The sequence below is a fragment of the Oxyura jamaicensis genome, chromosome 9, assembly GCF_011077185.1.
Source record: "Oxyura jamaicensis isolate SHBP4307 breed ruddy duck chromosome 9, BPBGC_Ojam_1.0, whole genome shotgun sequence".
NCBI lineage: Eukaryota > Metazoa > Chordata > Aves > Anseriformes > Anatidae > Oxyura > Oxyura jamaicensis.
Window position 1 is genome coordinate 20,746,491 of NC_048901.1, and position 25,167 is coordinate 20,771,657.

The following is a 25,167-nucleotide window of genomic DNA, read 5'->3' on the forward strand; positions in this document are numbered from 1 at the left end:
TGGCAGCAGGAGGTAGGTGGCAGCAGGAGGGGGTAGGTGGCAGCAGGCAGGCATGGGGCTGGGCCCAGCAGTCGCTGGCCACACTGCGGGTGCAGCACTACCAGTAGCCACCGACAAAGCCGAGTTGTTTCTGTGCTTATCTCAGTGTGAAATTGGCCTGAAACTAAGTGTAGCTTTGAAGTAAGGGGGGTTAAGACCTCGTACGGCTTTATGGTGAGGATCCAGTGTGACGGTGGGGCCCCAGAGGTGCAAGGGAGAGCCAAAATTGGGCACTGCTGCTGCTGCTTTTGCTGTTTTCTCTCTCATATGTGTAGGCATGCCATGTTTTCACTGGGCAAGACTTCCCCCCCATCCATTAGCCCATTAAAATACTGGTAAAAGGCAGCTTACAGGCTACAGCTGGCATAAATTGCGAAGGGGAGGCTCAGGTGCACTGCCTCCATTGAGGGCAGTGGCAAAATTCCCTTTGACTTCCCTACAGCCACAGAGTTCGCTTGATGAAAGTCTCACAAAGCCTCTAATTTGATCGCTCCTCACTGAGCAGAAATGCAGCCCACGCATGCCTCGAACAAAAAGAGCAATCACTGCTACATTTAATAGATATACGCTTTCCAGGACAGCTTTCTCCAACGCTTGTGCTGAGACCGTTCCTGCTTCACCCCACAGGTAAGCCTCTGTGGCCAACGTGCCTGCAGATGTCCTGAGCCAGAGGGGGACAGGAAGAAATGCTGCGCTCTGCACCAGGCAGGTCTGCTCTTTGGGCCCTCGTTAGCCGTGTATTTGTGCACTGAGCTCTCAGTAACTCATCAACTTTTGGTTAGTGTCAGCCTTTTGCATGAGTGAAATCACCAGTACCTCTTAGTTATTTTTGTAGAGGAGGAAAGCAGGGAAGAAAGAAATAAAAGGTTTTGTCAGACAGGTTCAAAGGCACATAAAAAAACAGGTTTCTTCTCACTGCTAAAAATCAATCTGTTTTCATTTCTCTGCAATTGTGCCAGCTCTTCAGATTCTCAAGTACGTCTCTGAAGCACCAATGCAATGGAACAAAGGCTTTAAGAGCCTGAATCCCAACAGCAGTGTGAGTGAAATGCTCTTTTTTTTTGGAAAAATTAAAAGTGACAGTTTCAAAATTGGTTCCACTGCTCTGATTGATTACTCAGAATATTTAGCTCAAAATGATTATGGTAAGATTTTCTACTGAGGCTCATGGCCAGGATGGAAATTAAGTTGGAGAGAGGAGGGGGGAAAAAAGTTCTTTAAAAAGAAGAAATTATTCTGCAAGGGAAACAGCTTATACCCATTATCAATGATGAGTAATCTCTCCATATTCAGCCTGATCTCGATAATTAAACATCCTGCTACCACTTGAGGACAAAGGAGGGGAAGACAGCGTTATCAGGGCCTCACAGGTTTCTGTTATCTGGAGCTCAGCAGTGCCTGGAGGAAGTGAGGAGTGTGGCACAAGCTGCTCGGCAGCTCTGTGGCGTGCTGCTTGTGGCCTTTCCCTGTGGTGTGTCCCTGCTGGGTACAGCTGCCCTGGGCCAAGCTGCGTGGCTGGATAAGGGTGAGGAGGGCTGGATCCTGCAGGGCGGATGGGCTTGAGGTTCTGGGTGAGGTTGCAGCACTTGCCTACAGCTAGGAGGGCAGTGTGGGCACAAAGGAAACTCGGGCAAGAGCTGGGCCCATCTCTTCAGCTGGAGGAACCACCAGGGCTACGTCTGTGGTTGCACCAGGTCTTTGGCACCCAGAGGTGTCCCACCTCCATGGTCTTCATCTTTGTTTGGCCTTGCCAGGCCTTTGTACCTTCCCTTACACTCCTGCAAATGCTGTTTGTGGTATGGCTTCTCAGGTGTCTGCAGCCAGTCCTGGCCCCAGATTCTTCCTGCAATGCTGGAACTGGGAGCAGGGCAAACCCTCACCCACCAGCCCTCGGGAAGGGTCTGTGCCCACCACCGCATGCACCAGGTCATGCTTCCTGAACTGAGTTATCATCCAGCCAGATACCAATCTTCCAGCCCCCTCCTGCTGTGCTGCCTTTGGTGTTTATCACATTCCTCTGGTTTATCTCGCAAAACAGACATAAAAGTATTTATATTCTCTTTGCTAGGTTGGCATCCTGATTTTGTTCTTTACCAGCTTGGTGTACCTGGAGGGACCCCAGCAGGGCCTTGCAGGCTGGAATGTGATTGTCATATGTCCCCAGCACTGATGTAAAACATGTCTTTCACAAGAGGTCTCAGTGTAATTGCCCAGCATCTTTTAATTTTGACTTGAAAGACAGGTTTGGGACTTCACATTTTGGTGTTTCTTTATGTTTTAGGATGGCATGTTTTACACACCCTTTCAAATAGATGGATGGTTACTGAAATCCAACACAAAGCACTGTAACCTCAGAAACATGAAGCAGGTACTGTATATGGAATTAACTTTAGGCATAGCAATGGCTTTATTTGTGTGGAAAAGCCCCACTTTGGCTAACATCAGACGTGGAAGTGAGGAACTCCGGAAAGGAAGGCAGCTGCCGCCACAAGCCCGGCCCAGTGCGGCAGTCGGAGGCTGTTTATTAAGACAAACACGTTTGTTAGGCCAAAACCTGCCCGAGGAGGCACGGCTGCAGCTTTGCAGAGCCCCCAGCCCTCCTCAGCGAGGCTCGGGCCCCCGCTGGCCTCTAGGGGGTGCTGCGGCCTAACGCAGCCGCGGCCTCGCGCAGCGCCGCAGCCCGGGGCCTGCCCCGGCCCCCCGGGGGCCGAAGCCCGGCGCCTCCCGGCCCCTCCGACCGCAGCCGCCGCCGTGCCCCTGGGCCCTAAATGCATCCCCCTGTCGAGAAAGTGGCTCCCGAGAGACCTCCTTAGCTCTCGCATGGCTCGCTGCGATATCTGTCTTGGTGTTTTCTTGCAGGCCGTATCTGTGTGACATCAGTTGTGCTGGCTGAGAATGCTTACAAGCCTATTTCCTGCTGCAGGATGATCACATTATGCACAATTACACACTCTAGGAATTTCTCCTGAGATCCAGATGGGTACAGGCTGGAGTGGCTGAGGAGCCAGCGCGTGTGCAGAATAATGAATCATTCATTGAAGCCTACACGCCGGCTCCAAGCTCTTGGGTTGCGCGCGAGTGTGTTGATCCGCGCTAGCTGCTTATTACCCTAAGAAAGCCTGAATCATCTAAATCATTCCAAATTTGGTTTCCACTGTGTCTGTATGCTTTCTGTGTCTCGCCATTTCATTATTATTATTTTTACCGTAACAGAAAGATTTACGCAGAAATTACTTAAAATGCCTGAGCAGGAGCAGTCTCTCCGAGCCAAGACGTGCTGCTTCAGAGACTTTTTTTTTTTTTTTTTTTTTTCCCAGTACAATCAAAATCTGGTTGTCAGTGTCCACATGGTTCCTGTCCTGAGACAAGTCTCAGACCAGTACTTGCTCCCAGTATGTTACTGGTGGGGACAGTAGCCACAGCAGGAGAGCTGTTAGGCATTTGCACTGCAGCACCTCCCTGGGTCCCAGCACCCTGCGATGCTCAGGGACCCAAAAGCACATCATTTCTCTGCCCTGGAAATCTGACAGCCTTATATAGGGCAGAGCAGACTGCAAACATGGAGAGGATATTCATCCTCATGATTGGCAAGAATCTCATGTGCAGTGTGTGTTTTTTTTTTTCCTACATACAAGTAAACTGATCGTTTTCCTGCCCACTCTCAAATCCCTGTAGGAAAGCTGTGTGTTGCCGTGTCACGTGAAGGATATGCCTCGCATATAGAGGAGATGAAATTTTGGGAGTGGAGCAGCAGGCAGAGGAGCAGAGAGCCCAGGGGCCGCACTGACCTTCCTGGAGAGGAAGAGCTGGGGCTGCAGCGCCAGGGACACCAGTGCGGCACTCACCCACCCGCCTCCTGCTCCCTGAGCTGGGGCACTGTCACCAGCACAAACCGCCCTCCCGCTTGGCTCTGCTCTTTGAGGAAATCAGTCCGGTGCATGGCATGATGTCAAACACTTCCCTGAGATCCAGATATGTTTTATTCACTGTTTGATCATTATCTGCCGGCTCAAAAGACCGGAGCATATTTGTTAGCTAAGGATTTCCTTTTAGGGAGCTGGTGGCAGATTACAGTGGCTGCGTCTGATGGTGTCTAATCTAAGCTGTCACCCACATTTCCAATATTCTACTGCTGGTAGGGCTACAGCAGGGCTGTAATTGAGGGGAGGTGTGGAGGCGTGGGTCTCCTCACCCAGGTCCTCTGAATTTACCTTTGGTTTCTTTAATCCTCCCAAGGATCGTGTTCTCAGACTTGCTTTCCTAAGGCAAAGATCTTCAGTTGCTTATCTCTTCTTAAATAAGAACTAAGAGTCATGTATAAGATACATGGTTCCAGGGGCTGCAAAAATGCTGAATATAGTGAGATTTGTGAGATACATGAAGTGAACTGGCTCCATCCCCTTGCCATGGTGACACACACTTGGAAGGACCCTGCCTCTTGCATGGGACAGCATGTTCTCCTTTTATTCCTTCTAAGTCTGCAAGAAGAAGTTAGTGTAGGGCTTAATGGTACACAGCCTTTTGCTAGATTTCTGGTTTCAGCCATTTCCCTGTCCAGGTGTGTTAGCAGGTGCCCAGCATCTTGTTGATCAAACTGAAGCGAACATTTCCCAGCGCTATGCGAAGTAATGCCATTTTCACCCTACAAGCTTCTTTCTCTCTGATTAAACAGCCATTGCTTTTCTTCGTTTTACTGTTTAATCTCAACATTGGTATTAGGTTGATGTGCTCCTTATGTTCCCAGATTCCTTAATCTGTCGGGACCTGAAAGAGCATACAGGCAATACTGGTAAAGGTGAGCGCAGCTGTTTTGCATGCCTGGAAGAAGCTGTTGTCTTACAGGTTTTTTCATTATCTTTAATAGGCAATTTTAGGTCAGCTGCATCTTGACTCTTACACTAGATCATGTTAGGGACAGAAAAGACAGAAAACAAGGGCTGAAAGAGAGCCTGAGTGTTTCAGGAGCTCAAGTCCGATTTTCCAAAAGCAATGTGGGTTTTTAGCACTCAAAGTGCCATCGACTAGCAGGTGGACTAGCTCTCAATGCTCAGTTTTGCAGAGGAAAAGCCTAATTCTCCTTCAGCAAACAGCCTGTGTCAGCTGCACCACTTGCAAAACTCATATTTTGCTGTGTGTGTCATTGAGGTGCTTCTGAGAGCATGATTGCTCTTAAATCGCCAAATCCACCACCTGCCTATGTAGAGGATAGTAGATTTTCTGTTTGAATCTGTCTACCTTGCTTCTTAATTTATTGTGTAAAGCACTGAAATCTTTCTTAGCAGTGAAGTAATCCAGAGATATTTTGCACAGAGCATGCATCTTGGCGGGGTGCTGTGGATCAGAAGGGTTTATCTCCGTGGAGGCGTATGCAGCTCGCTGCTGTCTTAAGGCTTGAGGATTTCACTGATGGGCTCACCTCACCTACTGACCACCTGCCCTGAGACCTCTGATGCTGCTGCTTGCAGCAAATCCAGCCTGGCACCTTATGAGTATCTCCACCACACTCTGTTTCGGCTTTGTGTCACCATTAGCTGTGTCTCGCTCTGCCTCATCCATCCCAGTGTCCCCTCACTGTGACAGCCTGGATCTGTGCCCTCAGCGGTCACCCTGCACGTCACGGTGGATTTGGTCCGTTCCCCTTTCATCAGTCAGGACACACGTGGAGATTGTTACCTGCTTATTTTATTGATGTATCAGTAGTTTTACAGGAACACCTTTGACTTTATTTTGTGCTGGGCTGTCATTTATGCCAGGTAAGGAAAATTGCATGTTTTCAGCCCTCCAAACTCTTTCTCTTCCAGATACTGTTTCCCTGTGTTCAGTGCATTGTGTATATGCTACTAAAAGTCCAGTGGTGTATAACGGATGGCAGGGAGACAGTTGGGGAAATACCCTCAGCTCCCCCCAGATGTTGACGCAGCCTCCTCTCCAACCGTTCTTCATGGTGGCTGATTTTTACAGGCCCCTTTGATGGGCACCAGGGAGGGAGACACTTACCATCAAAACAGGCTTCATCTCATCCAACAGATAAGGGCACAAAGCTCTCTCCTGCCTTTGCCACTGCCCCAAGCCTTTCAGCTGGCTCCTCTGCAGAGGCTGGCTGGGAAAAGCCCCAGTAGCCATGCAGCATATAGACAAATGTCGTGCTAATAACTGGTATCAAGGATATGGTCCCACCTCCAGACTCAGTTATCAGATACAGAAATAACAGATAAAGCAGAAACTTGAGTAATGCAGATTAAATTTGACCTGACCTTTTTTATAAACAGTGGAATAGAGAAGCTCCTGATGACTTGGTGCCTTGCTTCTCCAGAGCGTTGTACTGGGCACAGCTGGAGCAGTGCCTGGGCTGTGTGGACAAAGAAATCTCTCTCCAGTTGCTGTCAGCTGTGGTGTGCTTCTCCCCACTCATCACCGCCTGCTTTCAAAGGCTGCAGTACTGCTGGTGCCAGGAGCTGCAAACTGAGAAGCACAAACTTCTGAAACCCTGAGATTAATTAAGTATATAACATCACTTTTAAAAATCTCTCCTTTAATATGCTGTCTGCTTTGAGCCTGTAGGGGCCAGAATTTCAAAGGAAATTTTCCAGCTCTTCCTTCCCACTCTAACACTCATGCACGGGGGAAATGGGGCCGTCCACATCTTTGTCGTTTGGTGTTGATCTGCCTTCCTTGTGAAGGCTTTTCTGACTGCCCCCGTTTCCTCCTGCTATCTAGTTCTCAGCTGATGGCTTCCTTGTGGTAACACATTTGTAGGGCCCAGGCTGTGAGCTCAGATGTGTGCAGGGATCCCCCTGTCACAGTGGAGACAAGCCCGCTCCTTCCTGCTCTCCTAACTGAAGATGGAGTCCTTCCACTGAGTATGCAGCACATCTTTCATACACACTCATTTTCAAAACCACCTCATTTCCTGCCTGATGTTTTGGTACTTTTCCATTTCTCAGAAATCACGTGCCAACACTAAAATCACCTTGTTCAAATAGACACGTTTTCTTCTATTCTGTATAACTCTGGGCTGACCCAAGCATCAGCCTTGCTTTTCTCACCCTGGCTGTCACTTCGTTTCCAGGTCCGCGCTGACCGGTGGGCTGCTGCATAGCTAGATGAACCCTTCCACCTTCATCTTTGTTTTGCCCCCGTTATCACCTGACACTTGTATTTCAAGGACTTTTTGTCCTGTTGTCATTGTTTGGAGTCCTGTTTGTCTTTCTTGGTGGCTTTCTGGAGGTATTTCTTGGTGGGGTGGTGTAATCTTCGAGGCCCTGAGGGATTAGCCATCCTTTCATGCCATGTTTGTGGCCGCATTAACTGTGTTAGTCACTAGGCCACATGGCGGAGGTGAGGAGATGCCAAGGCCATCCTGGCCAGTTTCCTGACTGGTTCTTCACCCCTTCCGAGACGTTCCCGTCTGTAGGTGGTGTTAATGACTTCAGCCGGGACTTGTAGGAGGGAAGGCTGTTCCATACTGCGGGCTGGGCAAGGCCTTCGGAGGGCCACAAAGCAGATGTTGAAGGCCGCCTGCAGCTTTCTGTCGTGGCCAGGCAGTCAGTACATCTGAACTCTGCGGGATCTCCTGATGGCAGCCTGAAGACACTCTCCTCTTTACAGCAGCACACTGCAAAAGACCTTCGTATATAAAGGATGGACTCGGGTGGCTCCTTTCTGACAGGGCGCAGTGGTATTTGTGGGAGCCCTGATGGTGATGTTGTTTCAGCAAGCCAGAAAGCCTGATGTCTTTGAAACTCTCCATCCATTTCATAAAAGCACAGCACGTCTTGCCTGTAGTGAACATTTGGGTTATCTTTTTTAAGCTTTTCCTTGTTATGACAGGACCTAGAAACCCTTTTTTTTTTTTTTTTTTTTTAAGCCATTTTCATCTACTTCCAGGAGGAGTGCTTTCATAGACTGCCACATCTCCATGAAGGCATGAGGAAGTAAACACTTCTGAGAGAAAACTCCACATAAAGGCAACAGCAATTGGCTCAGCCCCTGTCTTCCTACTCAGACACCACCACGTTAAGCACTACTCAGACGATTACTTTAAGTTGCTTTAAGTACCTCTGGTTGTTTTCTGACTGGTTTCTGCTTTGGTTATTGACTGCGAGTGGAAAGCCTGAAATATCAGACTTGGAAAGTCTGTTCTGTGGTTTAACCTTTCTTTTTTCTTCTTTTTTTTTTTTTTTTTTTTTTTCCCTCCTTCTTCTTTTTGTATATAAAAGACTTTTACTTTTTGTGGGGCAAAACACTGAGTATTCAACGTGCCTGTGGAGAGGCAGAAGCATATTGCCGTTGTGGCTCTACCCCCTTTACAAAACACCGCTTTTCACAAGCTGTGCAGAAGACACCAAACATTGAAAAGGAATGAAAATCTGGAAAAATTAATACACGGAGGAGGATTTGGACCCCGACTGCCTCCGACCTGCTGGTGTACGCGTGCTGTCAGGCCCCTGAGCACCCTGCACACTGGGCTGCGGCCGAGGCCCTGTGGGACCGACTGGGATGTGCAGCTCCAGCTTTGTAACCCCTTTGCCAAGGAGAGATGTCGAACCCTACCCACACCTCGGGACAGATTATCATTAAGAAAAAAAAACTCACTGATCCTGAAATGTGTCTTAATTAACTCCCAGCAATTTGCATCTGACAAATATGGAGCCAGTTTCTCTTGTTTGACTGATCTGTGCTTAATGCCAGATGGGGGTGGCTTCAGGTCAGGTGTTTCCCAGGCCTGGGGCTGCCTTTGGTCTGCAAGACAAGCCAAGATAGGAAAGAGAGAGCCTAAATACCGCTTGTCTTAGGGTAGCTCAGATCCAGACTGGTCAGCATAAGTAACCATATCAGGAGGTTATGGTTATTTGGATTATTTTTATCAAAATAATTTTGATAAAAGGGACTTGGAACTGGAGCAGATGTTCCGCCCCGTGGGCAGGGCTGCGGTCGTGGTGCCTGGGAGTGGCGGTGCTCCTGCTGCCACAGGTGGGCTCCGGAGCACGTCCCTGCTGAGCCAGGGGGACGTGCTGCCTCGTGCTGCAGGCTGTGCATACAGACCTCGAGACCTCGGCAAAAAAAGGAGAAATTGGTATTCCTCTGCGGGGCTACGGGAACACCGTTTGCTAGGGGCAAGGCTGCATTAGGTTTTCCACAAGCAGTGCAAAAATGGGATTTCTCTTCACTTCTGCACTACCTAAAAATCACATCTTTGTCTTGAAATTTCAGTAGTCTTGTAAATAATGCAGCTGACCTAGCTGCTGGGGACTGCCAGGCTCCTGCCCCTGGGTGAGAACAGCCCTCAAGAGCAAGCAAAGGCAACTGTCAGGGGAAGGGGTGTAAAAGACTGAGCTGGTCCTCAGTGCCACGTATTTTGGGGAAGAACACCAGCTTGGGGTGTGCTGTGAGAGCACTGAGCTCCTGGAAATGTACCATCTACTGCCTCTTGATCTGCAGTGCCCCAGGACTTTGATATTTAAATGCACAGCGCTGTTCCCTGGATATGAATCTGTGGAGGTAGTTTTTTTTGTTGTTATTGTTGTTTTTTTCCATAGAGCCTTTGCTCTTTTTCCATTTACTCCCCCATTGCAGTGATTACAGGGCTTTGTAGTTGAACAATGCTTAAGCGAGGGAGCGATTAACAATTTACAGTTGTTGTTTTTTTTTTATATAGATATAAGAAAAATCCTGGCAGCAAGGTTCACGCATGAAGTCCTGCTCAGCTCCAGGAATGCAATGGAAAAATGCTTCTCTCCCCCAGAGGAACCCGTATCAGCAGAAGGACGAGCGATCAGTAAATGATAATGAATCAGTTAAAGTGCATTTGGGAAGATCAATAGATGCAGGTAGGACACATGTAGCCATTCATTTCTGAGTTTCTTACAACGCAGCTGCATGTTATCAAGTTAACTTAAAATCTGATTATTATGCATTTCACAGTATTCATTTTTCAATGTCCTCCATTCGGTTTGGGCAGAGTTCTCTAACTCCTGCTTTACATGGGCAGACATTGGGGTAACACAACGTGGATTTAAGGAATCAGAAAAATTATGCTGTCAGTGGTCACAGAACTATTGGGAACGTGTGACCCATGTAGGATGGTGGAATACATCACACGATGGGCCCCAAACGGGTTCCAGACAAACTTTCCTGTTTGATTCTCCCCCCCCCCCCGCCCCTGTTTTTTTTTTTTCCTCTAAACCTTTAGAGAAGGTTCCAAAACCTGAAGCACGTGAAGCTCCTGCTAATCGGACAAGGCCTTACATGCCATTTAAATTTACTAATTTTACATGTAACCCCATGATACAATTAACAGCGGTGGCACTGCCAGATGATTAAATCTGGTTTTATGCTGAGGTCAAATGAACTGGATAGCTTTTACACGAGCCGATGCCCTTTAAAGAACAAATCAACCCCACTGGCCTGACATTAGCCCTCCACTGCCAACAGCAGAGCGTTGGTTCTTTACAGTGCTCATTGCTCACTGGAGCTGACCAAGGCTGGGGACCGCCACCCGCAGGAAAAGCTGACATTTTTACATTGCTCCATTTTTTTCAGAATGGGGTCAAAACGGCAAAAACAATGTCTTGCCACAAACCGTCCCAGCAAGGCGGTGTGTGGGGTGGAACAGAGGCTGGTGGAGCTGAGCCGGCTGGACACGTGCCCTCCTGCCTCGGCTCCTGCTCCGTGTGAGGTGTGATGGTGCTGAGCCTGGGCTCGGCAGCGCCTTGCCCGTGCTCCATGTGCAGGAGACGCAGCAGGGACCAGCAGCAGCTCCTGGGGGGCCTCCGCCGGGCAGAAACATGATTTCATGTCACACTGACTCACACCCAAAACATTTCAGGCTGATTCAACCGAGCGCTGGGTTTCGCACCGTAATAACTCCAGTTGCAAGGTTTTGTTTAGATGCTCCTGACAGAAAGAGGGTGTAGAGAGAGACAGAGGTACCCCTCCTTGTGAAATAAAATAACACCTCGGAAACTCCATTTTCTACAGAAAAAGCTTCCTGCAGCCTGGGAACAGGGCCCTCCCTGGGCCTTTCCATTTGCCTCCCACTATCACTCACCGTGTGTCTTCTGTTATTGTTACCGAAGGGTTCTCTGCGTTTTTGCCATTTGACAGGCAGGGGATAGATTGTAATTAAATCACAGCTTAGCCTGGGGCTTCACGGGCATGCATAGGATCAGGCCAATCTGTCTATTTGCAGGACTGGAGGATATATTATTATTATTATTTTTAAATCCGTATGTTTCACAAATTATACCTTGTATTCATGGATGGGAAGTACATTAGAGAAAGCCGGCATCCTCCCTCATCCTGGTCTTTGCATTTCTCTTCAGGAGAACAATGAAGGCAGTAGGAAGTCCCACACTGCTTTGTTACGAGTTCCCAAGCAGTTTTGCTTTCAGCTTCACAACTGGGAGCAGAGCACTGCAACATCCAGGTCTGACAGACACAGACAGCATCTGGTTTAAAAAAAAAAAACACAACAGCACCACCAAAGATTCACGGGGGTGCTCAGAGACATTGCGACAGCCCTCTGTTTTCTAAATGTGTGTTTATTTTATTCAGTTTACCACTGTGGTCAAATTTGGCTTTTTAAATGCGAGGACTAATGGTGGTGAAAGACATTGAGGGGTCACGATTTATGTACTGGAAAAGGGGCTGAAGCCAGGCATGCTGCTGGTGCTGCACCTCTGCTACCCACCGCTTCTCCACCAAAACCACCCCATCCTGCCGAGGCCTCGCAGCTCTGAGAGCTGAAGCGCTGCTGGGCTGCTCCCAGCCCGTGTCAGCGGTGCCACCATCAGCACTAACGAGGATAACGAGACATTGATGCAGTTCCTGCACCGCCAGCGGCAGGGCAGCGGCCTCGGCCCCCTTTTGTCCCTCTGTCCCTCGCAGCCCGTGGAGCAGAGCTGGTTGCAGTATGATTTATTATTATTTTTTAATTCACAAAGTGCATCTCCAACCCAAAAGCGTAAGAAAACCCCATCCGCCTGCCAGTTGACTCATGTGTAGGGTTTCCGCTTCCCAGATCTGCATATTGTAAGCTCCTGACACAAGCCTGTGAGAGTTGATGTTGTAAGTACAGCTTCCACACGGCTCGCTCAAAGGCAACAGATTTTTTTATACATATATATTTATATATGGCACCTGGTTTGGCAGAAACCACATCCGAAAAAGGGAAGCAAGGAAAACAGAGGAAGCCGGCTACCTAGCCACTGCTGCATGCGGAGGGGTTTTGGCCCCTTCCGAAGGCGGTTCAGACGTGGTATCGGTGCTGAGCACGGGCTGGGGGCTGACAGGCCTGCCGATGCCCCCCCACAGGTGTCCGTGGGGCTGTGACACGACCCCTGCCTCCCGTGGGGCCACAACACGACCACCCCAGCAGCCAGCCATGAGGCACCCTCCCAGCACCCCCCGACTCCCCCCACCCCTTACAACGAGCGACCCCCCCAAGCCTTCCCGGCGGACCAGCCGCCCCCCGTCTCCCCCTCAAACCCCTCCAGGCCCCCTCCCGGCTCCGGGTGCCCACACAGCCCCCTCAGCCCCACACGCGGGGCCGAGGCTCGCCCGCCCCCTGCCCGCCCCCGGCCGCCGCCGCCGCCTCGCCGTGCCTGAGGGGCGGCTCCGGCGGCGCGCTGGGCCGGGAGGCGGCCATGCCGTGCGCCGCCGCCGCCGGAGCCGCAACCGGAGCCGCGGCGAGCCCTGCCCGCCGCCGCCTCCCCTAAAGCGAGGGGCGAGAGGGGCGAGGGGCGGCTTCTCCCTCGCCGGCGCCCCGCATGAGGGGAGGCGTTAAATAGCGCCAGCGCCGCGGCGGCCGCCACTGCCAGCTCGGGGGCGGCGGGGCCGCCTCGCCGGCGGCGGCGGCGGCAGCAGCGGCGGCGGCAGCAGCGGCGGAGGAAACATGGCGAGCGACTCGCCCGCACGGAGCCTGGACGAGATCGACCTCTCGGCGCTGCGGGTGAGGCGCGGGGCGAGTGTGTGTGAGTGTGGGTGTGTGAGTGAGAGACCCCGACACGGGCTGGGGGGACGTGGGGCTGCGGGGGTGTCGGGGTGTGTGTGTGTGTGTGTGTGCACAGCCCTGCCTGCACATGGCTGCGTGTGCCTGTGCCCCTGCCTGCACATCAATGTGCATGCATGTACCCTGCACCTATGTACATGGGCATACATATGCCCCTGCGTATGTATGTGTGCACGCACATATCCTGCGCGTATAGGAATACGCATGCATATACCCCTGTGTGTGTATGTGTGCATGCGTATATCCCTGCACGTATAGAAATGTGCATGCTTATGCCCCTGCCCCTATGGAAATGTGTGCATACACACAGGCACGTACATAAATGTGTGTGCAAATGCCCCTGCGCGTATATAAATGTGTGCGTACACACCCACACATACGTAAATGTGTGCATGTCCCCTGCCTGTACATAGATGTGTGTGCATGACCCCTGCATGTACATAAATGTGTGTGCATGACCCCTGCACGTACATAAATGTGTGCATGTCCCCTGCCTGTACATAAACGTGCCTGTCCCCCTGCCCATACCTAACTGTGTGTGCATGTCCCCCTGCCCGCACACAAATGTGTGTGCCTGTCTCCTGCACGGATATAATAAACGCGTGCCTATGCCCCTGCACGTACATAATACGTGTATAAGTGTGCACATGCAGATGTGTGTGTACGTGTGTGTGTGTGCATCCGAACACACATGTAGGGGTGGATGTGTGTACGCAAGCGTGTGTACGTGTACCCACGGCTGTATGGCTGCGCGTACACCCGCGGTGTGTGCGGTGCCCCCAGCGCCGCCTGTCCCCTCCGGCTGGGTGGCGAAGGGGGCCACGGGCAGGTTGGGTGCTATGGGGGCTGCTTGGGGTGGGGGCACCGCAGTGCTCCGAGCAGCCTGGACCCCCCCCCTCGTGCCCCCCTTCCCCGTCAGCGGGGCCGGGCAGCGCGGCGTCTCGCTGCGCTCGATTAATAAATCATGTCGCACGCGTGCACGCGCGGACACACGGGCGCAGACGGGAGCCGGGTGCCCGCGGGATGCGGGAGCGCGGATGCTCGGGGCTGCTCCCCACGCCCTGCTTTTCCCCGTCATCCACCCGCCGTGCCCCGCCGCCCTGCCTCCTCCCCGGTCCCCCTTGGAGATAACGCGCTGCTGCTGATGTACCCTTGAAATGTCGGGCTCGTCAAACGTGGCAGCCTCTGCGTGGGCTGGGGCCCGATTGCCCCCTACCCCCGTCGTTTTTTTCCTCTAAGTTCTTCCTTCTTTCCCCGTTTTCCTCTTCATCCCTTCGCTCTTAAGAGCAGTGAGCTGGTACTGAGGAGGGGGAGTCATCTGAAGAATGAAGCGGGGCTGCTTCTCTCAACCTGCTGCCATAGATAAATAAATAAAATTAAGCAGAATCCACTGAAGACTAGCACAAGTGTATTTTTAGAAATATTATTTGCTTCAGTGCAAAAAAAAAAAAAGCAAAAAAGCCTATCTTTATTCACTTGCCCTACTTTCTTCCTGGTGAGTTTCTGGTTGATTAATAGTGTAAATGATTGCTCAGCAGTACACAGCGCAGGCGAGGCTGGAGCAGGGCGACCATCCACAACCTGCAGACCTGGAGCTCTCCTTTCCCTTGCTAGGTGGAGGTGTTTTAGGAGGAAGGGTGCTGAAGGTGGTGGGGTTGCTCCAGGAAAGCCGTGTCCTTTGGGGAGGGAAGGGGGCCCTCCTCTCCCCCACCCCCTGAAAATCAGTTTTTGTTTCATTTTGTAATGCATCTGTGTTAGGAACTCTTCTTGAAGCAGGCTACTAGCTCTTTTTAAAACCGTCCCCACGTGCTTAGTTCTTGGGTTTTTGTGGCTTGTTAATCGCAATGTTCTCGAGACATGGTCTGGGTTTTGGTTTTGGTTCAGAAGGAAATGTTCTCCCTCCAGCCCTGAGAGCCACCAGCAGCACCCAGCCTGCTCGGGGTGACCCGGGACAAGGGACACGAAGCAGAGGCTGGTGGCACTGCTGCAGGTTGTTCCCCTGCCTGGCCCTGCGCAGAGCAGCTCGCTGGCACCGCCGCCGAGGCTGGCAGGGCTTCACGGGGAGGCTTTCTGCAGGAAATGGATTTTTTCGAGTCCCATTATAAAATTAGAATTAGGAAAAGTTGGCTGAGTCCAAGACACAGAGAAGAGGCGTCCTGATGGGGAGGGACCTGTGAGGGCACTTTCCTTTAAATTATGAGAGATGTGTTGGTTTATAAGTAAGACAAGAATAGGGGCTTAATTTGCCAAGGAATAGATCTTCTTCTAAACTAAGCTCTTTTAGCACTTGGAATAATTGTTAAAGGTCATAAATCCAGCAGATAGGGCAAGAAGCGTGAATCATTCCACAGGCTCTGAATCAGAAATCAATAGTAAATTTGCTGCCTGAGCACAAAACATGGCAGCGAGGAGTAATTCCACAAGCCTTGCGAAATTTCATTTATTAGAAAATAAGAGAAGTGTCACATTGCTGCCGTAGCTGAGCCTGGATGGAGGGGACGTTGCTCCTGTGCCTACGTGTCTGAGGGTGAGAGCTGGCTGTTGGAGCTGCCGGGAGCAGGTAGTGACTCAAAATGTGGCGGGGGGGGATGATTCGTTCTGAGCAGCGGGGAAAGGAAACACTCGGGCTGCTTATCTTCGAGTTTGAGTCACCAAAATGTTCCAAGAGGCTGGCTTTTATGAACAACAAGCGAAGGCAGATGCAGAGAGGTGGACCTCTGCCTGCCACTTTGCCCCGTCCCGTGCCCTGGCTGCCTCGCCTCTCTCGGGGTGTGTTCCCAGGGCTCCGGCACAGCCCCGGCTGAGCGTGGCTTGGCTCTGGGGCAGGATTTGTAGAGGTAACAAAAGCCAGCATGCACTCGTGCCTCTGCCACGCCGGAGTTCATCTTGGCCGTACCACCATGCTCCGCTGCAGCAGTGCATCTGCTCCGCGCGCGCGCTGCCGGCTCGGCCAGGAACAAAGCCCTGAATTCTGATTAAAATGCGTGGCCTGGCGCATCTACTAAGCGCACTTCTGGCTCGCTCCTGCCTTCTTTGCGACACGTTTCTATCAATCATTTTCTACCGTGCTTATTGCCATGGTATCCGAGTGTCCCCAGGTCAGCGCGGAGAAGCGAGCGTGCGAGGAAGGGCAGGGCGAAGCCTGCAGCGTCACAAGGATGCTCTTAAAATAGAGGTCTTCCGCTGGTGGTGCTGGTAATGAGCACTGTTAATGGTGCAGAAAACTGTAATTTAAAATGATGAGGCCATTGAACAGGTAGTGCTGCATATTATACTGACAAGGGGAGAAGATAAACTGCGTTATAATGTTCTTTTGTCCGGGCTGGGAGGTATTTTTGCTAGTCCACTCAGCATGTTTAATAGCCGAATGCCCTGGCGTTGCTATTAGCAGAATAATGAGCGACATGGGGATTCGCACAGGCTGTTGATGGCCATGTCTGAGAACAGATTTTTGGAAGAAAAAGGGCATGTGTGTGAGCGGCGATGCAGTGGGCCATGCTCTCTGGTGGTGAATGCACAGCTGAGCACAACGGGTGTGAAGTCAGAAGGACGGGGCTGGGCTTTTGGGCTCTCCTTTTTTTTTTTTTTTTTTTTTTTTTAAGCGTGTGTCTCGGTGAATTCTGCCATCTCTTGCCGAAGCCTGTGGCCTTGATCCTGCTAAAATATCCAGGTCAATAGCTTTTCCTCCGCCACGTCCGCTTGCAGACGGCTGACGTGCTGGGGATGGCTGCGGGCGCTTCTGCAGCAGCAGCAGGACGATGGATGCCTTTGGGTGCTCGCCTGGAGCTGGCCCTCTCCCCTGCCAGGCTGCAGGAACGACCCCCTAAAAGGGGCTTAGGTGGTGAGGGGAAAAGGGGAAAGCCTTCGTCAGTGAGCTGATGGCCCCATGGGGTGGGACCAGCCTAGGGCAGGAGCCCCTGCTCACAGCTGTGCCTTGGGAATGGCTCACCTGGGCTTGGCTGAGGGTTTCCTACTTAACAAGCACCCTTTTTTGGGGGAAGGAGCAATGGCTTTCTTTGTGTACCTGGTTGCTGCTTTGGATTGGACTCATTAACAAAAACCAAGGCTTCGTTGTTTACTTTCGCAAAGTGCTGACCGTGCACTCTGGGGAAACTGGATCCTAAAATCGTTAGTTGTTTTGGAAATGCCTGGCCTTTAGTGCTCAGGCTTGGAGAGGAGACAGCGCAGAATTAAGGAGCCGGTGGGTATTAGCTGTTGCTGGGAAGAATTGGATGAAACCCAAAAATGTCACTGCTGTTCCTTTAGCTTTGCTTTGTATAGCAGTGAATTTTCAGTGGCCATTTGTTTGCATTAGCTGATCATTGTCAATGAAGATAAAAGCTCTCATATTAAAAACAAAGCAAACAAACGAAAAAAAGCCCCAATATGCTGGAATTGTCCTGTTTCCAGGACTTCATCGGGTTATGGAGTATTTCAGAATCATTAAAGATTTAGGAGAAGTTCTAATGGGGCGTAAGCACTGCAAGCCGCTACTCGGGAGCATTATCTTTGCAGCATTATGTTGGATTGCATCTTCCAACGCCTTTTTAAAACGTGTAGCTCTACAGAACTCAAGCAGCTTTTGCAAAGGTCACCTTCTTCCTAAATAGAAAGAGGAACAAATTTTACTAGAGATGACTTCTGGAGATTAAGAAAGGCGTTTGTGGTGCGTTGTACATGATATGCTACCAGGCAAGATCTGGCACCTATCTTCAACAAACGTTTATATTTATAGGTAGCTGGGACTCCTGAGGTTAGACCCTCTTGGAGGTCTTCTATCATGGACTTCATCAGTGCCTGTGTAAGCTATGGACCTGGGGTATGACCATGTTCTTTGTAAATTTTGAGCCTCCCCCCCTTTTTTTTTAACATAAGACCTTGGCGGTACAATACCTGTCTCTGAATAAGGGGTGAAAATGTCCAGCTCCAAGCCCTTTTGCATCTCACTTCCATTCCTCAAGCCAGGAGTGTTGGTAGTGGTGCAAACGCTATCTTCTGCCCATGATGCAGCTCCTTGTGTGTGCGTTCATGAGAAGTTAAAACCAAAGCTGGCTTCTGCCTAATCTTCTTGCATGGGGCTGATTTATTTATTTTTTCCCATCCTGTGGAGCTGTGCAGCCCAGATGTTGCTGCAGTTCTCCACGTTCAGCACTGGCACGGTGACAGGTTGGTTACTCTGCCTGGTCGTTGGAGTTCTTCCACCACATGCAAGTGGATAAGTGGATGGTGTTTTTAAAGGCACCGACAGTCTCTGTTCTCACAAGTGTCTGTGTACTGGTCGGTTACCAAAATTAACAATTTGGGCTGCTTAAGCGTGAATTCAGAGCACAGGGTTCTATAGCAGGCTGCCATATGAGGACGGGCATTTAGTTGAGTCAAGGTTTGAGGCAATGAAGAGGTAGGTATTGGATGGGTGTGAGCATGTGTAAAATAAAAAGCACCTGATTTCTGTTCCATGCAAAAATGAGTGGTTAGAGGAGGCTTTTATCCTCGCTATGTGAAGGTAATTTTTATCTGCCAGACTCGTGGTAAGGGTACTGGTAGGGTTTATATAGGGTGAAAGGGGAAAACTGTTTCCATTGGATCAGTATGCAAATCTCCCGAAACTAATCACCCCGCTAAGGAAGAGGCGTACTTGAAAGTCATTATTTACGTGGTGCCAGGTCATGCAAAAGCTACTGTCACGTCCTGAGCTTGGACTCTCAGCTGCTCCCTCGCCTGCCTCCCTCTAACGCACCCGCAGCCTCTTTGCACCCGTAATTATGTGCATCAGCAGGAGCCGCTGCCTCAGACCTGCAGAGCAAGGACAGAGTATTGATCCCCGTCTGATTCCTTCCTGCCCAAAATACAAGTGGGGAGAACCCTGTTGGTTTTCCCAGACTTGCCCCCAGGAAGAAGCCAGGAGCAGGTGGACATTTGTGAGGGGCGGTGGGACGAGCCTCGGCTGGGTCTGCTTCTTCCCCCAGCTCTGTTCCTGCTGCGTTCGCAGTGGGTTTGGTAAAAGCTGTTGTGTGCTGGCTTTCCGGTTTGTTGTCTGGGAAGGGGGAGGTTGGGGGGGTTCAAGAATATTTCTGCAGCGCAGCTTTCCACCTGGTGGGAGATGAATGCCCCTTCCTTCCCCTCTGCTCTTGCCACCCGGCTCGGCAGGGACCAGGAGCTGGGCAGGGCAGGGTTGGGGGCCAGGGGCTTTGTCTGGCTTTTCCTTCCCCCTGGGTGGCTCCAGCCCCGTCTGCTCTGCAGGGCCCCTCTTCCGCTGGTGACTCCACAGGGCCTCCATCACACGAGGCTCACTTCGGCACCTCAGTTACTTCCCAGGCAGCCATTAAAGCTGTCCGTAGGCTGCAGGTCAAAAACCACTGGCCAAAGTCATCGCTAGCTCCGTTAATTGGGGGCTTGTATTTAGCATTTGTAAACCAGCAGTGTTGATTTCCTTCCCCCCCATCCCCTTTGTCACTTTGGACTGTGGCTGTACGTGGAAACCGATGGGCTGCCTGCTCTGTTCTCTTGAAAACAATTTATATAAACGAGGCTTGATGTTCTGAGTGTAAATTGCTTGTGATTTCTAATGGAGGATTGCCTAATGAACACAGCCCTGGGAAAAAGGAGACTCCCCTCTGCCCATGCTCCCCCTCTGCGGTGGCCTCTAGAGGAATCCTGTGTGGTGCCGTGACCCCTTCCCACAGGGGTTGAGGATGCTCAGCATGGAGGGGCCAGTCCTGGGGTGCTCCCCCCAAAGGCTTGGTTTGAAGGAGAGGCAAAGCAAGCAATGTTGGAAAACATTGGTGAGAAGCTTAATCAGACCTCGGTTACATCCCTCTGCACGCCTGATTTTATTTTGTAATGGCAAATGCTCTGAGAGTCCAACAAGCCATTTCCCTTTGATCTGAAATGTTGCTTTTCCGTGTTAATTTTCTGCCGTGCTTGCCAGAAGTTCAAGGTTCTGGCTTGGCAGTAAATTATGGATGACTGTAATCAGGCAGCCAGCACTGGAGTATCCAGATGCGACTTGCGTAGCCGAGAACCAGCATTTCCTCCTCCTGCCGTAGGTGAGCAAACACAGCATTTACTGCCCCGCGCTCAGCTGAGTTACCATGAATTCAGGAGGAGGCGTGCACTTTGTTTTCTGCTGCTGATAAGCAGGCCTGCCACAGAAAGTCTATCAGCATTAATGGCTTCGTGCAGACACCACCCTCTTGCCTTTAACCGAGACCTGAGCGATTTGCGTGGTCCCATCCTTCCTACGTACATGCTGAAAGCTGCCATGGCCTCTGGCAAGTGCAGGAGCTGCTCTGTGCAGCAGGCTGTGAGCAGTGAGCTACTCTACTGAGTAAAGGCTGAGCAGTCTGAGTCCAACATCCTCTTTGTTTTAAGTGCTGTCACTGCAGCAGGGGTGGGTGGATGTGTTTCTGTTCGTGTGAACGCACGTGTGGTTTTCAGCTCCGGAGTGCATGAAACCTTTTGTTACAGTTCTTGCCTGCTTCCTCCAGCAATGTCATTTCAGAGTGCGAAAAGAAATAAATTGTTTAGCTCTTCCGAAAACAACACTTTTTAGAAGCCAAGGACATCGCAAAGGATGTATATTCCTTTATAAACTAACAAAGAATCCAAAATTTAATTTAGGCGGCTGACACTTCCCCCCCATTCCCCCGCCTTTTAAAAATTCTCTTTGCTCCTAATTTTGAAACTCAGCAGGAAAAAGCCTCCTGCCAGCTGAGTCATGTGTTCAGTGCATGACAGAAGTGACTGTTTGGGAGCATGCCCTTAATCTGCTGGATGGAGGCTTTAGGATGCATTTGTGGCGGTAGAGCCTTTGCAGAGGAAGAGATCGCACAGCTTGAATCTAATAAAATGTGTCTAATAACTGCTGTAGCATGCTACAGAAATACAAGAGATCAAAGCTTCAGAGGCATTTATTTTCATAATTTGTGGGTCAGATCCTTGCAGGACTAATTGGGTGCTGTTTGATGTCCAGGCAACAATAGAAATCTCCCTGTAAATCAGAATATATTTGCCTTTCCCTTTCTCTTTCGTATGCAAGTATAAAAGCTTAATATGATTTAGAGATAAACTGGCAAAAGAGAAGTTGCAGATCTCCTTCCTGTCTTGCTGCCGTGGCTTTTAGAAGTATTGCACTATGTGCCTGTGCAAGCTCCTCACTGAAAACGAGGTACCCAGAAAGAAGTCCTGGCTCCCCAGATGTCAAGTGCCACGTGTTGGTGGCTGATGTTGGTAATGGCAGTTTAGTATGTCTGAAGTGTGGTCCCCTTTAGGATGCGCAGTTTTACCCCATCTTACATAAGCTGACCAAAAATGAATACGGAGCTGGGTTCTGTGGGCTAAAAGCAGCCAGATTTGGGGTGAAGGAAGGGGCTTGGGAAAAGGAAGGGGGATTTATAGAGGAGAAAAGAAATGGCACTGAGAAGTCACTGTCTCTAGCAGAGCAAGTGAAATAAATTAGCTGTTAATCTTTCTTCTGCGGAGACCAGGTGATGTTCAAGGCTAGCAGGTTTCCCTAGGGTCACAGGTGTCACCACACAGCTTGGAGATGGATGAGGTGAGGGAGTTTTCCTGTTTTTACCAGAGCCTCTCCGACACATGGGCTGGGAGTGCTGCTCTTCCTAAGGCAAGGTTGTTGTTCCCATCGCTTTGGGTGTTGCTTAATTAGCCATGGGCCTCTACTCAAATGAGAAACCTGGCTGGAAAGGAAGGGCACTGCACTTAAACCGTTGTGTTTTCTGTTTTATCCTCCTGCTAAATATTCACGGCAGGCGTTCCTAGGGGGACTTCTTTTGTGTGTCTGCAAATGCGTCTGTTTTGGGGGGAAAGTAATATGGGTGTGCAAAGAAACTGTTCCTGGAGTAAAACCAGAGGCCAAGGCAACAAAATTAAAAGGGTTTAAATGCACTTTTTGGCTATGCAGATGGGCTGTCTTTGCTGCAATAAATTTTCAGCCTTTACGTATTGATTAGCCTCAGTAAATACCGTGATGACGCTGCCCTTCCTATTGCTATTCTGTGGGGATCGGTGTATTAGTATGTTTGAAGATGCTGTAATAGCTAAATGGGATTCCAGTAGCGAGAGCGGTTTACAAATGGTCTCCAAAGTGAATCTCTCAGCCAGCGCGACTATCCCTGCTCCCTGTTTGAATGTTTTGCTGCTATAAATATCAACACAGAGTGCTCCACTGGTGACCAGGCTGGTAATGGCTGTGTTTTCTAATGGACAAACTGTGTTTTCCGAGCCAAGTGCCCTGAAGAGGCGGTGCCTGGCCCTGGCAGGGATGCTGAGGAATCTCCTCTGTCTTCTGATGTCCTGGTTGGGGAACTCTGGTGGGCAAATGGTGTGTGAGGGGGAGCAGAAATGAAGGCGAAGGGCTGGCGTTTCCTATAAGTTGAAGAATTGATTCAAAATTCAGCAAAACACTGTAGAGTAAAACCTTTTGCCTGTCCAGCTCCCCGAACTGATTCCCTGCAGGGTGAGGTGAGAGCCAGTGCTGGTGTGTGGCGTGTCTGAGGGCTCCAGTGGTGGTTCCCACGTGATGAGCTGCTCTAGCTGTCCAGGGGCTGCAGGCGTGGATTCCTGGTTCTGACTCCTGGTTCTGAAGAGGAGAGTGGAGCCTATCTCCTGAAGGCACCTGAAGGTGTCAAAATTCAGCACTGGAAATTGAGTACCATGAGCTCAACAAAGAGCCCCCTTAGAGCATGGGGCTGCACAGCTAGCTATGGTCTGAAAATGGCTCTTCTTCTACCTGTTCTGCTCACGGCTTGTAGTAGATTCTTTAGTGTTCATGTGCAGCAGGGCATAGTTCAAAGTGGTTTTATTTGCTGGGCTTTGCCCCTTTTCTTGAGGCAGTGATGTGTGGCACCCCAGCCACTGGACCAGCCCTCTCTTCTTATGAAATTGTCATGATATAGTACACAAAGAACAGGAATGTAGAAGGAGTGACAACCTGTTACACCTTTGGAGCAGTGCTGGGAGGAGGGATGGAGAGGTGCTTGCTTCAGACGTTAGGTGCCATAGCAGAAAACCCACCCAGAAGACTTTCCATTTTGCAAGCCCAGGCTTTGTCACTACACCGCAGTGGAAGAGCTCTTCCAGACATAGTTTGGGCTATGGGGTGAAAGCCTAAGCTGCTCCTGAGACAGGAGATGGAAAGATAGGATGGAGAAAATGTAAAATTAGCATAACAATATACCTTCAATTCAACGTGAAGGAAATAATTGAAGAGTCGCTGTTGCTTATGATGCTGACCTCTGCCAAGATGACTCATACTGCAATATAATATGAGTCACTTGTAATGATGGCCTGTTAAAGGAGAAAGTGCCAAATCCCCCTAACTCCTTCATTGTGTGATATAAAAGCCAGGCCAAAGAAGAGTGTTCAGGATATTGTTTAAAAGTTGCTGATACTTAGAGCTTTGAAGCACTGGGCTCTTGGGGAGCCCTGGCGTGAACAAGAAAAGGCCTTGAGGAGAAACACTGCTGCTTCTTTGGCCTCTGTTTAAAAGAGCCCCATGACACACTCCTCCTCCCTGCCTTCTACGTAAATGTCGTGTTGCCAAAGGGTGGCAGCCCAGGTAGCTCTCCTTCCTGCCAAGGGCAGCCTGTGGGTGGGAGGAGGTGGGTGGGCATTCACTTGTGCAATGAGCACGAAAATCCATGGATGCCTTTGCAAAGTCTGCCCAGCAAGGGCTTAGTGCAGGGATGGAGGTCTGGAGGGCAGCATGGCGGCAAGGCCTGGAGGTCTGAGGGTGGAGCGGGATGGTAGGAACAAAATCCTAAATGAGGGAGAGGAGAGGCCAAGAACTGACCACCGGTGGTTGCGTCCTCGCCTGCAGCCAGGGCTTTGCCATGTACGGCCTCGCTGTAGCCTCACCTCTGACATCTGCCAAATGGGTGCAGGATGAGTTTATGGCCACGAGCAATCTGAAGTACTTGCTGTTAATCATTTACTAGCTGACTTAAACGATTCCTTGTATTGGACTCTTGCTTTTCCTCAATAAATAAGGTTTTACAAGTCACAGAAGAAAGCAAGAGCCTGGCAGCAAGGTGTTGTGACTCTGGGCAGGAGCTCACTGGGAAGCCATGGCCTTGGGAGGTCTTTCCTTAGGCTCTGCCTTCTCCTCTTCATATGGTGGGGCACCTTGCTCCTGAGAAAGGGTTTCTAGCCTGTCAAAAACCTGGTGATTTTGTCTGATGTTTTTGTAAGCTTTCAGTGAGGGGCTGTGGAGGAAGGCTGAGGCCCTGAGGAGATGAGAAGGGCTGGGCCTGCCTGAAGGAGGAAAGCTTTGTACCCAGGAGTAGCTGTCAAGGTGGTCTGAGTATTCAGGAAGCATCCGAAGGACACTGAATGTGCAAGTGGTTGTGCTGCAGAAAATTGTTATCTAGTGCCTTAGCAACAGATCTCCCTGATAGAGGGAGGAACCTGAAAAGAAACTGCCAGTGCAGTGGCACCCAAGTCTTCCTTTTGTGTTGCTCGTCTGATAACTGGTGTCCCCTTCTTTAACGAGGCCCCACCGTGAGCCTGGTGGTCCTGCTGCTGTGGTAGCTCTTGGGAGCCATCATCGTGCCTCCTGTACCATCCTCATCAACTACAGATGATTCAATTGTCATTTATGTCAGTTATCTACCATACAGATAGGTAGACTATTGTGCCCCCTCCCCTCTAAAATAAAATAAAAATAAAAAATTAAGCAGTGTGGTGAACATGAGAGATATGGCCCAAGTTCAAAGCCAGGATTGCTTTCCTGGGAGCCTTTCCTATGAAGTTGTAGTTTAGTTTTGCCACTTCATATGATCTCTTCCATACTGTTGGTTTAAAGCAAAGTGCTGGCATGAGCACCGGCCAGCAGAGGAAATGTCCTCGAGAGAAGATGCAAGAGCCCTACTCATTACCAGGCCCGAGTAAAACTGCTCCAAGCTAATCTGGCTGCCTAAAAATAGAAGTAGTAGTGGGGGAGGGAGTGTCTTCTGTCTTGGTTTGCCCTTGGTTTTTGTGACATTTTGCTGCTCTATACTATGTGTTTTGCTGGGGAGGCCGAGTGTCCTGGTCACATTGGAGCAGTTCCTTTGAGCATGTGTTCGTGGCAAAAACCATTGGAGAGAAAGGCCTGAGAG

General features: G+C 50.3%; 1 protein-coding gene and 1 long non-coding RNA gene across 10 annotated transcripts in view; both read left to right on the top strand.

Moving 5' to 3' along the window:
- Positions 1-103: 103 nt before the first annotated feature.
- Positions 104-8,268, top strand: LOC118171228. Its single transcript, XR_004753114.1, has 3 exons — positions 104-666; positions 999-1,078; positions 7,927-8,268. It is a non-coding gene; the product is annotated as an uncharacterized LOC118171228 (long non-coding RNA).
- Positions 8,269-12,640: 4,372 nt separating this feature from the next.
- The window catches only part of TNIK (TRAF2 and NCK interacting kinase), a 152,864-nt gene continuing 140,337 nt past the window's right edge, over positions 12,641-25,167 (top strand). For 5 of the 9 annotated variants that reach the window (XM_035334103.1, XM_035334111.1, XM_035334105.1 and 2 more), the window contains exon 1: positions 12,641-12,991. In XM_035334103.1, the coding sequence (XP_035189994.1) occupies positions 12,935-12,991 (57 nt within the window). In that variant the 5' untranslated portion in view covers positions 12,641-12,934. The remainder of the gene's footprint in view (positions 12,992-25,167) is intronic. The other 4 variants (XM_035334104.1, XM_035334106.1, XM_035334112.1 and 1 more) reach the window with 1 other exon arrangement.